The following is a 17,683-nucleotide window of genomic DNA, read 5'->3' as shown; positions in this document are numbered from 1 at the left end:
CTTCCCTAGAACTGCTACCAGTCATTCTTCCAGTCATTTCACAGAAAGACTCTGCCCAAGACTTTTCTTGGCCCTTGTCCCATTCATTTCCATGTGACCCCCCCTGCTGTTGTAATATCCTGGGACACAATCTTAAGACCAAGAGAAAGCAGGTGAAAACCTGAATACACACAGTTTCAGAAAAAGTAACAAAGTGAGAACCACGTCTCCCTCCTCCCATTTATATATGCGTATTTTTGAAGTCAGGATAGAAATGGATCAGCTCAAGAATGTCCTCAAAATAAGACAGCTATTAATGGATACCTATTGCAAACAAACAAGATTTCAGCGTTGGAGCTGAGAGAAACTGCAGACTCCATGTAATGAAACTCATCCTTTTTGCAAACCCTCTAAACCCTGGAAATGGTCAAAATCCCTGTGGCCCTTGCCACAGGACGTTTGGAAGGTCTTATTGTTAGGGAGCAAGGAAGAGATTCCTACTTTAAAATTATAGTGGTGATTCCAATGACAGCCTTGGCTTTGGAGCTGAGCTCCTGACTCAGGTTAGCAAAAGTGCAACTTCAAAGTAGCCATGACTGAGGAGGTGACCTGGGAACCTCGGTGGAAGTGACTGCATCACAGGCTAAAAAGTACACAAACTGAGTGCCATCTTCCCCCCTCCATCAAATGCCCACCATCTCTTTCCCTTTTAGTTTCTCATGCTGCAGACTTTTTTTAAGTATAGGGAAATATGTTTTCTCTTTAAAGAAGAAAATGAGACTTAAAGCTTCAGATGAGAAAATGTTTACACGAGGAAAAAACTTAGGTATTCTCAGAAAAAAAGTTCCAATAAAGAACTAAAATTACTGGGGCGCCTGGGTGCCTCAGTCGGTTAAGTGTCGGACTTCGGCTCAGGTCATGATCTCAAGGTCTGTGAGTTCGAGCCCTGCGTCGGGCTCTGCACTGACAGCCCAGAGCCTAGAGCCTGTTTCAGATCCTGTGTCTCCCTCGCTCTCTGCCCCTCCCCCGCTCATACTCTCTCTTGCTCTCAAAAATAAATAAAACATTAAAAAAAATTTTTTTTAAAGAACTCAAGTTACTAATTGCTTTTCTTATTCTCAGTGAAGTTCTTACTAGGTTCATGTAGAATATGGCAATGTTGAAAGCATATGCTTCTTCCCACTGAATGAGCGTCAAAGACTTTCTGGTAGGCAAAGGGACTTGTCTAACTTTTCTTCCCCCATAAAAGCACATCTCAGAAATCCTACAAGTGTTTCAGTCTTCATGAAAGGTTAGAGCAACTCCATTTTTCAACCTCCAATAGTTCCTAATCACAAAACTTCAGTAGGAAACAGACAAGAATAAATTGTTTGCTCTGGTCTTAGTCAAGTAAGCAAGAAAACAACTACTCTTCCTTCATTGCTCTTATTTACTTCTGGGAGCGCCTGGGTGGCTCAGTAGGTTAAGCATCACGATCAGGTCATGATCTTCGGCTGAGAGCATGATCTCATAGTTCATGAGTTCGAGCTCCGCGTCGGGCTCTGTGCTAACAGCTCAGAGCCTGGAGCCTGCTTCGGATTCTGTGTCTCCCTCTCTCTCTCTCCCTCCCCCACTTGTGCTCTGTCTCTGTCTCTCTCAAAAATAAAAAATAAACATTAAAAAATCAATCAATCAATCAATGACTTCTGGATAAATCATACCAAAAGTATTTAGTGATGGCATATAAGAGTTAAGGCACTAATGTTTCAGATATGGGTATATAAGGGCCAGAAATGCAGAAGTTTATTTTATACGTGTCCTGTCTCAACAGTAGTTTCTGCCAGATTATCTAATGATAACGTTGACATTTACCTGGATTTCGCACTGCAGTATCTAGAAATAGAATTACTAAGGGTGGGGAGTGCTTGGATGGCTCAGTTGGTTAAGTGTACGACTTCAGCTCAGGTCATGATCTCATGGTTCATGTGTTTGAACCCCGTGTCAGGCTCTGTGCTGACAGCTGAGAGCCTGGAGCCTGCTTCTGATTCTGCATCTCCCTCTCTCTCTGTCCCTTCCCCTGTTCACATTCTGTCTCTCTCTGTCTCTCAAAGGTAAATAAATGTTCAAAAAAAATTACTAAGGGTGGAAATTAGTTTGGGGTTATTTTAACTGTTTTAAGACGACAGGTAACGTTTAGAAACATCCTCAAACATAATACATTACCTTGCTTTTCTGAACAAAATGTTATCTTTAGTAACTGCCACTTCAAGCAGGCTTTCTTTGATTATTTTTATTTGAATAAAGCAAAATTCAAGGTAAATGGTCTGTTGGGTGACTACTCTTTGCACTTATGTCTCAACATAACACATTTCTAGCATGAAAGGTCTTAGAACATACTCCAAAATTTCACAGGACTCAAACTGATTCTCTGACAGAAATGAGCACTCCTACTGGTCATTGGTCTTCTTAGGCACAGGCGTCTTGGTTTCCATAGTGCTTATGACTTTTTGGAGGACCTCTAAGATTGGTAGCAAAGCTTTGACAATTTGCTCCAGCTGATCTGCAGTGGACTTGATGGTATTCTTGGTTTGCTCACTTTTCGGCGCACCCTGCAACTTCTTCAAGGTGTCTATTGTACTGACTTGGGGTGGCCCTGGACTTGTGCTTTTCTCAGATGTGGTGGCATCTGATTGCTCTTTGGTGTCTTTTCTATAGAGGTCACTTAACCGAAGATTCATGATGGGATATTTCATCAAGGGTGAGACAGAAGATTCTAAACTCCCCAGGATGTTACTACTATTCAGCACAGAGACAATGATTGGTGTGTGGACATTTTTGAACATTTCTTTAGCTGACTGATGCAACTCCTTTACATTGGTGTTCTTCTCAACTATGGAACAAACAGCTGTTGCAATCTGGGAACATAAAGGTTCCTTTTGCATTTGGTCATACTTTGCCTCCAGTACAGATTGCATCTCCTTTAAAATTTTGAACATTTGTTCAAAGACATCCTTAACATTATCATCTTCTTTCACAGTCATGTGGTTGATCTGAGTATTCATACTGTAGTTAAACAATTCAATAAGTATGTTAGTGAAGGAAGCAAGATCTTGCATATGAAAGAAGAACTTTTGGGCAGCTTGAACCAGCCTGTCTCTATCCTTTTCTGATTCTGAAGACATTTCTCCAACAAAAATGTTTCAGCACTGCAAAACAAAGTAGTAATCCGAATCAAAACTAAAATTATATTTGTCTACCATAGGGAGACTGAAAGTATAATCTAAATGTGGAGGTAACTCCTGTCAAGGGTAGGAAAGCTACCCAAGCTATAAAGCAGAAATGATCCTGTGTTTTAATTAAAAAAACAGCAAAAATAATTAAAATAAATATATATATTTTATATTTTATATATAAATATATATTTTCTATATATAAATATATAAAGTAGGAGTGCTTCAATGAACTTAAATCTCATATTGAATATTGTGTGCTAGATCCACAATTAGATGTGCTGATATATGGAGTAGCATTATTCTCAGAGATTATCCTCAATAACTATCCAATCTAGTGGAGAAGATGGTATAAAGCTTACAAATTACATAGAGGGGCTCTGCTTCCAGTTAAGATAGAGCAAGCACATTCCATCCAATCTTTCCTATTGAGTACAACTAAAAATCCTGGACAGAACATATAAAGTAACTATCAGATAGCTCTGAGAGGTGGATAACAGCAGACCAAGGAGGTAGAGTGTCACACTCCAAAGAAGATCAAGGCCATCTGATGCAAACTCCATCAGAGTCTCTCTTGCCTCCGAATGTTTCTGTACCTTCACTGCAATTCCTCCTCTTCTGCTTCAGAGAGGAGTGTTGATGTCTCTAACCAACGTTCACAAGTAGAATTCCAGAGGAGATACAAAAAGACAGGATTGTGAACATTGGCCCTGGAGTCACAAACCAGCAATCCACAGGCAAAGTCCAACCAGCAGATGTGGTTTGTTTGACCCACCATAAAGTAGTTTCAAAACGCATATCAACTGCTAAATTCAAAAACTGAAAGATACAAATCTGGATTGCTATTGATGATTAAAAAAAAATGAGATTAACTGGCAGCACTAAGCCCATGTTATAAATTAGAAAAATCGTCTGGAGCTACAGCTGTCGTTTTTAAACTAGACACTTACCCTCTACACCCTACTGTCTTACACTAAGTGTTTCAGCTACCTATGTTTTGTCCAGTTACTGTAGGCACTGAGTTACGTTATTGGCTATACCCACTAATGCACTTTATATGAAGTAACCTTCCCGAAATCCAAACCTCCTCATATTATCTCATAATAAAAAACCTTCAATAATTCAGTATTGCCTAGAGAATAAAATACAGTTTCCCGGAATGGCATTTGAGGTCATCTATAAACTGTTTTCAATTTTTCACTACTTGCCTTCCTTTCACTGCTCTCATATAGATCCTGTGCCACCAGCCTAGTGGATTAATTTTGTTCCCTGGAAATGCTCTACAATACTTTGTTAGCTCCTTTGTTCACAGTACTCCCTCCACCTGCATTATCTCTTCCCACTCCTTCCCCCTCCACACCTATTGAAATCGTACTTATCCATCCATACTTACTTTCAATACACTGTCTACACATCTTTCTTCTCTTTTTTCCCCCCATGCCTGTACATGGTAAGCCCTAGGATATGTCAAGTGCAAAATGACCCACTGGGACAAAAGTAAAATAACACCCCACTTAATCCTTCTTTAAAACTATAGAGCAGCATCTTTACATTTTACACATTTTCTAGTTGGATTTGGTTCTATATCCTCTACCCACTCAATAGCAACAGAAATTAGTGTTGTTAATATAATAAGAATAGCTACCATTTAATAAGTTTTTGCCATATTATACATGCATTATCTCACTCAATACATAATGACAATCCATAAATTACAAACTAATACTCAAATCACACTGATGAAAAAAAATAATCTTAAGTAACTTTCCCAGGGCTACATAGCTAGGAAGTGATACTTGGGGTACACAAAATCAGGACGGTCCAATTCTAAGCCTGTGTTTTTTCCATTAAGTTATACGGGGACTGAATGATTTTCCTGCGTCTGAGGTGTCCCTGCCGGCTGTAGAGGTACCAGTGGGTATTAGGGCAGAATCTAGATGAAGAAGCATAGAAGACTCTGATCAAAGCATTTTTTTTTTTTTAATGAGAGAGAGAGAGAGCACACATGAGTGGGGGAGGGGCATAGGGAGAGGGAAAGAGAGAATCTTAGGGAGACTCCACACTCAGCTCAGAGCCCCGTGCAGAGCTCAATCTCTTGTCACCATGAGATCATGACCTGAGCTGAAATCAATAGTCAGACACTGGGGTGCGTGGGTAGCTCAGTCGGTTAAGCACCTGACTTCAGGTCATGATCTCACCACTCATGAGTCCAAGCCCTGTGTAAGGCTCTGTGCTGACAGCTCAGAGCTCGCACAGAGCCTGGAGCCTGCTTCAGATTCTGTCTCTGTCTCTTTCTGCCCCACTCACACTCCATCTGTCTGTCTGTCTGTCTGTCTGTCTGTCTCAAATATAAATAAGCATTTTTTTAAAGTCAGATGCTTAATGGCCTGAGTTACCCAGGCACCCCATGATCTAAGCTTTAAGGGAAAGGAGTCAGGTTGGTTTTTTGGGCTTTTCTGTTGTCAAGACATTCACCAACGCAATGAGAGACAGTGATAAAGAGCAGAACTTCTACACACAAATCACATTTGGCTGCAGGTATCTGGATTTACATCTCTTGAGGACCCAAAGCCACCAGCAACAGATGGAAGTATAAATGCAACAGAAGCTAAAGGAAGCTTGATGTCTGGAATAGCGGACAGGACAGAATCTCAGAATCTGAGAGCTGCGATCAGAGTCATCTTCTCTGCTGAATAGAATTAGTTCAGTTGTACAGCCCTTCAACAATGAAGTCCATTCAAGAACAGAAAATTAACTGGCTCACTACTTTACTAGTCTTTCTAATTATGTTACTTAACATACACTGACTTTATATTATACAGGAAATAGAAGAATTCTGAGAACAAAGAATGCAGAAATTGTCTATAAACCAGACAGGCAGAGGGACCCAGCAGAGACTAGCAAAGGCTATAAGTCATCACATTCCACGGAAACATCCGGATGAAACCAGATGAAAAAGCCCTTCAGCAATACTCCTAAACAAGCTGGGGCTACTGAACTCAGGAACACAGCAAGGTAAGCAATATGGATATTTCTACTAGTATTGATATAATATTCTGCTTCTCCGGATTAAAGGGTTCCTGAAACAACATGTCAGTCTTGAATCCTAGCCATAAATATAATATAGTCACAAAACAACTTCGTTTTAAGAGGATCTGATGTCAGCTTCCTTGTGATTATTTCTCTGAAGACACCAGATTAAAAAAAAAAAAAAAAAAGTAACAGCTCATATGACTGATTAAATCAGAGGGGAAGATAAAGCAGTAAAGACATCACTATTAGGATTAAAGAAGAAATGATACCTATGTGAATGTGTACTGTTTACATGGATTGTAACATTTCCTCTTGTCTTTAACACCAATATAAGCAACTCAGTATCTGTAAAAGAAGAAACATATAATCTACTACTACTTAATTTATACTGCTTCTGCTCCTTCATGTTACATTTAAATATCATTGGCATTTGCTGTGTATCTCCAAATTGACTGTCATCTTCTTGAGGGCAAGAAACATTGTCTACTAATTTTTTTAATTCCTTAAGGCACATAAGTAGAGGAGTCTCACCTGAGCATTTGATAACTCCTTGATACTCCTCTCCCTAGTCAGAAATATTTTTTAGAAGAACTCACATGGGAAACAGTTTCATCACACCATGATCAGCTTCTTGTTTTTGTTGTTGTTGTTGTTTTTAATGTTTGTTTATCTTTGAGAGACAGAGCGTGAGCCGGGGAGGGGCAGAGAGAGAGGAAGACACAGAATCTGAAGCAGGCTCCAGGCTCTGAGTGGTCAGCACAGAGCCCGATGCAGGGCTTGAACTCACGAACTGTGAGATCATGACCTAAGCCAAAGTTGTACTCTTAACCGACACACCCAGGCACCCCTGATTTTGCTTTTTCAATTAAAGGCCATGGTTTTGATGTACAGAAGGAGGCCCAGAACGAGTTAATAGCTGTTATTTTCTTCCGAAAAGCTTCGGGCTTCACCTATACCCTCTTCCCATGTTCCCAAATAAGTGAAACTTGCATGACCGCTGGACCCAAAATGGATAGTGAGAAAGTAACAGCCTGGAGAAATGTAAAACCTCAGAGAGCACAAATGACTAAACATTAGAGGCTGAGAAGTTATCTTTTTCTTTAATTGTTATTATGGAAAAAGTTCAAACATACACAGAAGTGGAGATAATAAAAAAATAAACTCCCATTTACCCATAATGTAGCTTCAAAAATTATCAAAACAAGGTTGATTTTATATCCTCTGTAACCCTACTCCACTCTCACTTCCAGATTATTTTGAAGCAAATCTCAGAGATCAAGCATATCATTTTATCATTAACATATTCACTATGTATTTCTACAAAAGCAAAAACTCTTTTTGAAATTTAACTGCATGCTCCCCAAATTAACAATGTTTAACAGAACGATCTTTGACTTTGAAACATACAGTGTCCTGCTGTAAAAATTTATTTTTGATGGTAGTGTAAAAGTTTTTGGAATGCAATTGGCAATACTTATCAAAAGCAATAAAAACTTTATTTCCCATGGATTATAGAATTCTTCTGGAAATTATCCTGAGGAAATAATCCAGGTAATTGAAAAGGGGAAAAACTGTGTATTAAAATGTCCATTAGAATATTATGATGGGGGGGTGCCTGGGTGGCTCAGTCGGTTAAGCATCCGACTTCGGCTCAGGTCATGATCTCATGGTCCATGAGTTCAAGCCCCACCTTGGGCTCTGTGCTGACAGCTCAGAGCCTGAAGCCTGCTTCAGATTCTGTGTCTCCCTCTCTCTCTGCTCCTCCCCTGTTCATGCTGTCTCTCTCTGCCTCAAAAATAAATAAACATTAAAAAATTTTTTTAAAGAATATTATGATAGGGAAACAATTGGATATTTATTAAATTATGATAGATATCTTATGGAATATTTTATATAATGATTATAAAACTAGAAATAAAGGGAAATGTTTAGGTAAATTAATATAAGATGAAAATTTTATTTACACTGTTATTGCAACTTTGTAAACTACTTGCACCTTTAAACAAACTTTAGAAAGGAATAACCAAAAAAAAAAAAAAAATTAAGATAGGTTAATGGGTGTTTTTCTTCTTCTATTTTAAAGTGTTTATAGATCAGTGCTATTGACTTTATATTTTAAAATACTTTTTTATCAAATCTTTTAATTTCTTCATATTATAATTCTACCATCTGTCAAAACACATATCACGTGTTTCTCCGTGACGCTTCCTCTGAACACCTCAATATAATTTCCCTCTTTAAATTTCTGTGACACTTGACATTTAACTACTATTATTCACAAAAGTATCCTGAGAATTTTTTATTTGAACATGTGATAATCAATACATTTTCACTTTGTAAGGTGGTTCCTTCCCTGAAAAAAACTAAAACAATTGTATAGTATCACTAAATAAATCTTAACTTTTAGATACAATCAATATATTTCTACCATTTATACACTCTTCTGTCTTGAATGTTGACTTCTCATTTCAACAAAATTGACAAGGTTAATTTCAGTAAGAATCCACTTAAGCTAGTCTTTGTTCACATTCCAATTTCCCAAGACAAAAATACCTGTGATTTCCAAACTTCCTTTTAGCAACAGAACTCTGTCATCAAATAAAATTTTATGCACCCACAGTCCATATATAGCAACAAGAAATCATAGCTGCTTCAGCAAAGGCTCTGGAAAAATAGGCATGCCAGAGACCACGAGCTCCGCCTGCTGGCCAGCAATTCTCTATCAGGCTGCCCCAGAATCTTTGGAACCTATTTCATGAACCACAGCAATAAAAGAACTCAAATAACAGTACAAACTCTGCTGCTAAGAAGTGGATGCTAACTGCATAAAGTGAATTTTTTTCATTGACAGGGAACACTATCATGTGATAACAAATAATGTAAAAATCACATTTACCACACAAAAGGTGCAGGTAATAAGTAAGAATTGGATGAAGTGTATACCACTTAGCTCCCTGTAGGTGCCAATCTTTAAATGTCTTTTATAAAATGACTTTGAAATGATTTTTAAAAGATTGAATTTTAAAGTCAATATTTAAAAGGTCATCCCTGGGGCGCCCGGGTGGCTAAGACGGTTGAGTGTGGCTCAGATCATCATCTCATGCATGATTCGTGAGTTTGAGCCCCACATCGGGCTCTGTGCTGCCAGTGCAGAGGTGTTTCAGATATTCTGTCTTGCTCTCTTCTCTGTCTCTCCCCCACTTGCGTGCTCTCTCTCCGTCTCAAAAATAAACGTTAAAAACAAAAAAAAACTTAAAAAAAAAAACCTAAAAATAAAATAAATAAATAAATAAATAAATAAATGGTTATCCCTGAAATTGTAATAAAGATAGGAAGAAGTATATGACCCAGAACTCTTCTTAGGTAAGTGAAGTGTATTGTTGGTAAGACATCACTTGAGGCATGCCTAAGTAACACTATGATCTTCAAGAAGGGTGGCTCGGAGGCACCCGGATGGCTCTCTCGGTTAAGTGTCTGACCTCATCTCAGGTCATGATCTCATGGTCTGTGAGTTTGAGCCCTGCATCAGGCTCTGTGCTGACAGCTCAGAGCCTGGAGCCTGCTTCAGATTCTGTGTCTCCCTCTCTCTCTCTGACCCTCCCCCGGTCTTGCTGTCTCTCTCAAAAATAAATAAAGATTTAAAAAAAGAAGACGAAGAAGAGTGACTCCAACTAATTGCAAGGCTTTTGTTTTGCTGAGTGAAGTAAGCAATTTGAGAGTCGAAGCTAAATTGTCATGGGCAATAGTAGAAATGCTGCATATTGCCAGCTGTTTTTCCATGTGGTTTACAACCTCTCCTCTAAATATCAAACACTTATTTAAGAGTAACAGTTTTAAAGTGTACAAATTGTTAACCTTCCCTAGATGACTGAATATTTCCATATGGCCCTAGTGTTAATATATATTAACCTGTGGGTTGTTCAAAATTTGAATGTGATAAAGATGTGGTTTATATACACAATGGAATACTACTTGGCAGTGAGAAAGAATGAAATCCTGCCATTTGCAGCAACGTGGATGGAACTGGAAGGTATTATGCTAAGTGAAATAAGTCAGTCAGAGAAAGACAGATATCATATGTTTTCACTCATATGTGGAACTTGAGAAACTTAACAGAAGACCATGGGGGAAGGGGAAAAAATAGTTTCAAACAGGGAGGCAAACCATAGGAGACTCTTAAATACAGAGAACAAACTGAGGGTCGATTGGGGGGGGGGGGGGTGAGGGGAGGGGAAAATGGTGATGGGCATTGAGGAGGGCGCTTGTTGGGATGAGCACTGGTTGCATGTAAGTGATGAATCATGGGAACCTACTCCTGAAATAAGAGCACACTGTATGTTAGCTACCTTGACAATAAATATTTAGAACAAAATAGAAATAAAAAAATATAATAAATAATTTGTAGAAACTGGCAAAAAAAATTAAAATAAAATAAAATTTGAATGTGCACAAGTCAAGCGCCAAGCCTATAATTTCAAATGACACATTACTTTCAACTCCACGTGTATTTTTAAATGTCTTAACTACCTAACTAGATTGGAAATGCCATAAAAGCAGGGACCATGTACTTTTTCATTTTTGTGTGCTTTATAGAGCCTAGCATGCTTTCTTATACATAGTAAGGTACTAGTCCATTAGATAAATTGTCACTGAATTATTAAACTGCTTCCTTCACCAGCTTCTTCAAATTTCACGTGTCCAAAAATAATTCATTAGTTTCACCTTAAAACCCTACCTCTCCTCCACCTAATTCTCTAGTGTTTACCTCACTGTTGGGATAAAAATAATCTTGAACTTATTCAGTACCAGAGGAACCTTTTCAACACCCTTCCCCAAGAGAAAAGGAGCTAGAAAGGTAAGCCCAACTCAGAAAAAATAAAAGTCATTTTTGATTAGATTTGAAAAACAATTCTGAGCAAGTCATGGTGTCTCTTATTCAAACTTGTTACTGGCACAAAATTATAGCTTGATATCTGGAAACTGGGAAGAAGGGCTTGGGTATACAAAAGAAAGAAAATATAATTGAAATACTCTGTCTTTCAGGTAAGATTTAAGTTTTTTCATCAATTAATTAGCTACTATTCTTTTACTGTCCTGTTTAAAGTTGTTTGCTCATTTAGCTATTAGATTACTACTGTTTTTCTTATTTATTACAACACTCTGAAAATTCATACTTCATTTTTCTTGCACGTTTCCCAGTTTGCTTTTAGTTCTTTTTACATGGTCATCCTTGTTAATCAAATTTTTGTGTAACTTTTTACTTTGGCTTTAAGTGTATAAAGTCCTCCTCCATATAAACATCTGAAAATTATCCATTTTCTTCTAGCTACTTTATAATTTTTTACATATATTACATTAACTTTTTAAAATTAATTTTTAACCCCCCAAACTAGTCTATTATGCCAGGAACATTTATAGAATAATAATTTCAATTACTATCGACTTGAGATTCTATGTTTATTTAATTTATCAAATATATAAAAGGGTCTGTTTTCAGAACTGTTTTGTTCTAGTTCATCTATTCTTATACCCGTACAATACTGATTGTTTTCATAATGTTTTAATACTGAGGGAGGAAAAATTCCCATCATTACTTTTCCTGGAAAAATAGGAAACCTCACCTATTTAGTTTTGTTTAAACCCTTGGGAGAAAATAAAGAGAAAATGGAGTCCTCTGTATCTGTCTGGGATCTGGTACATATTCTCCTCAGGTAAACAACATCCTGATTAATTGTTACTTTATGATTCATTCATCAAGTTGTGCTAACACAGTGAATTAACTGGGAAGAAACTGACCACTTGGAAGCATTCACCCTCCCACCCAGAAGGAAGACTCATCTCTCCATTTGTTTATCTTTACATACATAGGACCACACACCTTTTCTGGAAGCTATGCCTTCAGATAATGGCATAGGATAGATGCTAGAGATATTTTATGCTTTTTCAGGGTAAGAACGACTCCTCTCACCTAAATATCTGAATAGCAATGTAGTTGATGATCTTCTGAATTCAAAGTCAGAAACTGGAGTTTTCACTTCATGATAATATCTGAAAACTCAGAGCCAAAAAAAGAAACAAGTTTAATGGAAAATTTCAAGAAGATAAAAGAGAAATCAAAGTCCAGATTCGTGGTTATTGAAGTGCAGTTTGCAACCCAATGGTGTGTTTGGGGAGTATTTAATAAACCCTCAGCCATTTCTTTAATTGAACTTGAGACATTTTCTAAGTACAGTTTTGTGGCAATTTGTGTAACACATGGGTGTGCCGGATCTGAATCAAATATAAACATGACCTTCTGACTAGGGCACCTGGATGGCTCCATTGGTTGAGGGTCTAACTCTTGATTTAGGCCCAGGTCGTGATCTCAAGAATTGTGGGTTCGAGTCCTGCGTCCAGCTCTGTACTGGCAGCATGGAGTCTGCTTGGAATTCTTTCTCTTCCTTTCTCTCTGCTCCTCCCCCACTCGCACTCTTACTCTCTCAAAATAAATCAATGGACTTTTTTAAAAAATGAATTTTTTGCCATGATAATTTATGCTATCAGGGGTACTGAGACATTTTTTTTCTAAATTTAACAGCATAAATAATTATGTTCCCTATCCATTTTTTAAAAAGTGTACCCCTTTCCATTTTCAAATGATATCTTTAGGACTTGGAGAGTAGGTTATTTTCATATTTATTTTCTTGAGAAAAAAGTATCTTCATTCCTTCATTCTATGCTTGTGAGGTTCCTCATATCTAGGCCAAGACCCATGGTCCCAAAATAGATAGGGCCTGAATTCCTCAGGATGTTGTTTACTCAAGACAGAATGTGCCAGACCCCATACAGATTTCATTTTCTCTTTTCTCCCAAGAGAATTTTAAACTAAAAATAGACTGGCCAAGCACATACTAAGCCTATTCAAATGCATATGGAGTAACATTGTTCTTACAGGACTCAAACTTTTTCACCCAAATAAACTCAGAACATGCTTGTTCCTTTTTTCTCTACATAGTACCCTGAGCCAGAAGTATAAACACAAGGAGGCTCCTACCAGATTCATTTTATTTATTCGATGGTGCGTTCTTGCTACTCATTCCTTACTACTTTCACGAAATGGTATTGTCTTCTTACTGAGGCTAGCTTTTTTTTTTTTTTTTGAGAGAGAGAGAGAGAGAGAGAGAGAAAGAGAGCGAGAAAGCAGGGAAAAGGCAGAGAGGAGAGCGAGAATTCCAAGCAGGCCCCATGCTGTCAGCGTGGAGGCCACACAGGGCTCAATATCACAGAGATCATGACCTGCGCCGAAATGAAGAGTAAGATGTTTAACCGGCTGAGGCACCCAAGCACCCAGGCATCCCTCTAGCTAATCTTTTTTTTTTTTAGTTTTTTTTAACATTTATTATTGAAAGACAGAGAGACACAGAGCGTGAGCAGGGGAGGGGTAGAGAGAGGGGGAGACACAGAATCTGAAATAGGCTTCAGGATCTGAGCTGTCAGCACAGAGCCTGACGCGGGGCTCGAACTCACAAACTGTGAGATCATGACCTGAGCCGAAATCGGTTACCCAACCAACTGAGCCACCCAGGCGCCCCTCCCTCTAGCTAAACTTAATAGTGCACAAGTGCACTACAGACCAGTCTAAATAACTTATAAAATTTGCAAACGGACACTACAGAGGTAGTCATAACTACACTGTGTCCGGCACCATGAACACTTTCTCCCCAAGGGAGATTTTAATCTAAAGAATTTTGAATATGTGCTCTTACCGTGAAAATTTTGTGTAAAGATTCTAATGTTATATCTGTGTTGCCTTTGGATGGCCCCTGTGTTTAGAGACCAAATAATTGCCTGTAAGGACATACAGAGTGACTTGAATAGTATAAATTAAGGTAACAGTATACAAACAAAATCAAATATTAATAGCCCTGTAAACTCAGATCTTACTATTCTCCTGGCCCTAGTAACTTAACTCCAAATATTAAAGAAAACAATCTGGTAGGTGACTAGGGTTTGGGAAAATTAAGCAGCACTGGAAACCAAGGGCTAACTACACAGTATGTCAAATGCTATTAAATATTACTTGGAAATAATCACATTTGTCAAATAAGATACTTGATAAACCCAAATGTTTCCTATCTAGGATTTCTCTCCACCACAAAAAGCTAGTGCCCTAATTAATGCACCAACAGGTTGCATTCTGTTACCCACATTTCCATCCACTGACTCTAAGTTTCATAAAAATAATTGTTTTGAAGAACCTGTTGAATTTTCTGAGGAATTCCTTAGACAGCACAGTGCTATTTTTCTATTCATAAAGTATAAGATTTCCTGGTCAAATGTATGCAGACAACAGCTATTTTTCAAAAGTTTTAGTGAATATTTACTACTTTATTTTTCAGAAGTTATATTTGAAATATGGCTCACAGTGACTTCCTCTACCCAGATAACCCAAGGAGAAGGCAAGAAGTCAACCGTCTTCACCAGCAGCTTCTTGACTGCTTATCTGATAGCTTCAACGCCACCAATAAGCTCATTGGGGTTTTAAACATGCACTTGCGGTGCAGCCTGGCCTCCATTGAGATGAAAAGAGATGGGACCATCAAGGAAAACTGTGATATCATCATCCAAGCCATGATGGAAATCCAAAAAGAATTGCAAAAGGTTGATGAAGCACTGAAAGATAAACTAGAGCCAACCCTTTACAGAAAACTTCAGGATATTAAAGAAAGGGAAACAGAGAAAATTGCAATAGTACAAAAGGTCATTTCAGTCATCCTGGGAGAAGCTACTTCTGCAGCCAGTGCAGTGGCTGTCAAACTTGTGGGCTCAAATGTCACAACTGGCATAATTAACAAGTTGGTCACCGTGTTAGCTCAAATTGGTGCTTCTCTCCTTGGTAGTATAGGGGTTGCTGTTCTTGGCCTTGGCATAGATATGATTTTCCGTGCTATCCTGGGAGCAGTGGAGAAAACACAGCTTCAAGCAGCCATTAAAAGTTATGAGAAGCATCTGGTGGAATTCAAGTCAGCTTCAGAAAAATATCATCATGCCATTACTGAAGTCACCAACATAGTGAAACACCAAATGAAATAAACAGCCACTGTGCCACTTCTGCTTCTCAACAACAGTGTTCTGCTTCTTTGATTAGGTTCATTTTCTGTAAGTTTCCAACATGGACATAAATACAGTTAACAACGTGGCAAGATGGTTTAGAGATGTTGAAACTAGATGCCTCTAGAGTTTTGTGTCAACAATGAATGCCTAAATCAGCTGGTGCTAGACCCTGTGAGGTAAAATTATATCCCAGGATACCTTCTTACACTGCTCTCTACCAGATCGACATTAGGTTTAATGCTATTGTAGAAGAGCAGATGTAAGGGTTACCTTTTCCTTTTCTAATTCCTCAAATCTTTAAAATTTACACTGACTTTTGTTTCTACTACTAGCTTCAGACATCATTTAGTTCTAAGGCGATGTACTTGGTAACTGCTGCCTAGACAAACTGTGACCTTTGAATGAAATAGAAATGCAACCATAATTTTGTTCATCAGTTTAAATCCAATTTTCTATAAACTGGAAGAGACTGAAGTATGGTTTTGCAACAATTCAATCATGAAAGAACACAATGGTTCTTTACCTTCTACTAATCACACGCTATAACCTGGATGGATTTTTTAAAAGATAAAAGTTAAAACTAAAAAGATAAAGGCTCTGTTTCTATAATGGCAATCAACCCTGACCAACTGTGGTGTAATGATTGAATATCCCTCATGTGAACGTGTGAACCCTCTGGAACATTTAAAAAGAAAACATGCAAACCCCAGCTACACTTACATAACATGCACTTAGGATGCAGGGAAGGAAGCTGTTACTCTCTTAAGAATTTGTCACTTTGTCATTTAAAGGAGAGTCATAATTTTTATTACCCTGAGTTTTCAGAAAAATGAAATTTCATTTTCAATACTATCAGAATGGAAGCTGCCTCTGCTACATAAAACGTTAGGTGGCCCATTTCATTAATTACCTGATTTCAGAAAAATCCAGAGGTTAATGAGGCCTAATGGTTCAGTTAATTTCTACAGACACAAGTGTTTTTTCACCAATAACTACCCATCGAGACTCTTAGCTTCTATTCACAAAATTATTAATAAGTTGTTGATGCAAGAATGTGTTTGTTACAGTTTATTTTTTGCATAAAAGTACAAGAAATGTCTTGAGATTTTAAAATCTCATCATGTCCCCAAAATTAAAAAGCTAGATGAAATAATTTAATGTTTCAAAATGTACTCATTTTCTCTTCTGTCACTGCTTCTTAAACTTAGTTGCAAACTAAATTTGTTCACATTCAAAATTAAAGCTTATTTTTTTATTACCTAACTTACAAGTTCTAAACTACAATACCTTGTTAATGCTCTTTCTGGGACTCAAAATTCGGTCCAAAACCAAACCGGGAAATTTTCTAAAACAAAGGGTAGTTTAGGTAAGGAACCGATCTTAAATGCTTAAGTGCACATTTAAATATTCTGCTGCTAAAATTAGTATGTATCTCCTTCAATGTTGGAGTATTTACAATAATTGATAGTAAGAACTGTATCTAAAATATTTTCCTATTAAGGGATATTAAAATCAGAAATAACCAAGGGAGTCTTTTAAAAGTAAAATTTTTAAATATTTGAGCTTACCTTTAAGGGGAAAGGGGGAGGAGTCTCAGACAAACCGCAGATAGCAGGGAAGGATGAAAGACTAGACCTAAGTGAAAATCCGTATATAGGTATAGTGACATCATAAAGGACTTCTAGCTGGTGAAAAGACCAAAAGGGAAAGGAGCCAACATAAATCAACCTCGCCACTTCTAGATTTAAAATTGCAGACGTATCTCCACATTTCCTCCTCTGAAACTTATTGTAGAGTACTGTAGATTAATTTATCGTAGGTGAACAATCTGGAACTCTAAAACGGGCACTAACTTGCTCAAATCTACAAAATGCTCTGTGTGCCTATAAAATTTCCAGACCGACATGACGCTAGCAAAGAGCAACAAACACAGTACCAAGTGCAACTTGGGGGCCCGCTCTCAAACAGACACAACCAAAAGAGACAGCACGCGCTTACATCACGAAAAAATCCAAAATCAAAAACTAATACAATTCTGGCCAAAAGAAACACCGCAAAACAGCTAACTGGAATCGTCCCGTTCAACCCAACGTGACGGAGACCCCGGAAATTAAGTCAGAATGTCTCGGTCCTAGAGGGAAAGTAGTCTTCTCATCAGCCAATCACCTAGCCCAGTTGCTTCGCTTTCCTTATTTCTATTGGTCTAAAGAAGTGTCAATTAACGTGGTTCTGCGCAATGGGGGCGGGCTCTTACCAGACAGTCAACCAATTCGGTGTTAATTCGGAGCGGAAGAAGACTCTGGTCCGAGAGTTGTTGGTTCCTCTCTATGGTACCAGGGCGGAGAAACGCTAAGATCTCCGGCAATAGG

General features: G+C 38.0%; 3 protein-coding genes across 17 annotated transcripts in view; 1 reads left to right on the top strand and 2 right to left on the bottom strand.

The window, feature by feature from the left end:
* The window catches only part of PDE6H (phosphodiesterase 6H), a 179,661-nt gene extending 162,000 nt beyond the window's left edge, over window positions 1-17,661 (bottom strand). For both annotated transcript variants that reach the window (XM_060658306.2, XM_060658305.2), the window contains exon 1: window positions 17,569-17,661. The gene's annotated coding sequence lies outside the window, so the exon portion shown is untranslated. The remainder of the gene's footprint in view (window positions 1-17,568) is intronic.
* On the bottom strand, window positions 2,234-17,671 carry CB4H12orf60 (chromosome B4 C12orf60 homolog). 14 transcript variants are annotated; one of them, XM_060658295.2, is made up of 4 exons: window positions 17,569-17,651; window positions 16,602-16,659; window positions 12,190-12,276; window positions 2,234-3,164 (listed from the first exon to the last, which is right to left on the bottom strand). In XM_060658295.2, exon 4 carries the CDS (start codon window positions 3,138-3,140, stop codon window positions 2,406-2,408), a length of 735 nt encoding a protein of 244 aa, XP_060514278.2. In that variant the 5' UTR covers window positions 3,141-3,164; window positions 12,190-12,276; window positions 16,602-16,659; window positions 17,569-17,651; the 3' UTR covers window positions 2,234-2,405. The 14 variants fall into 14 exon arrangements, with proteins under 14 accessions (XP_060514278.2, XP_060514279.2, XP_060514268.2 ...); XM_060658296.2 differs by having other exon boundaries at window positions 12,190-12,269; XM_060658285.3 differs by lacking the exon at window positions 17,569-17,651 and adding an exon at window positions 16,883-17,441.
* On the top strand, window positions 5,983-15,310 carry SMCO3 (single-pass membrane protein with coiled-coil domains 3). The gene is made up of 2 exons (XM_060658299.3): window positions 5,983-6,203; window positions 14,600-15,310. Exon 2 carries the CDS (start codon window positions 14,616-14,618, stop codon window positions 15,291-15,293), a length of 678 nt encoding a protein of 225 aa, XP_060514282.1. The 5' UTR covers window positions 5,983-6,203; window positions 14,600-14,615; the 3' UTR covers window positions 15,294-15,310.
* Window positions 17,672-17,683: the final 12 nt, after the last annotated feature.

This window comes from Panthera onca, chromosome B4, assembly GCF_046562875.1.
Source record: "Panthera onca isolate mPanOnc1 chromosome B4, mPanOnc1 haplotype 2, whole genome shotgun sequence".
NCBI lineage: Eukaryota > Metazoa > Chordata > Mammalia > Carnivora > Felidae > Panthera > Panthera onca.
Note: the sequence above shows the minus strand (reverse complement) of the source record. Positions and strands in the feature narration are given on the sequence as shown.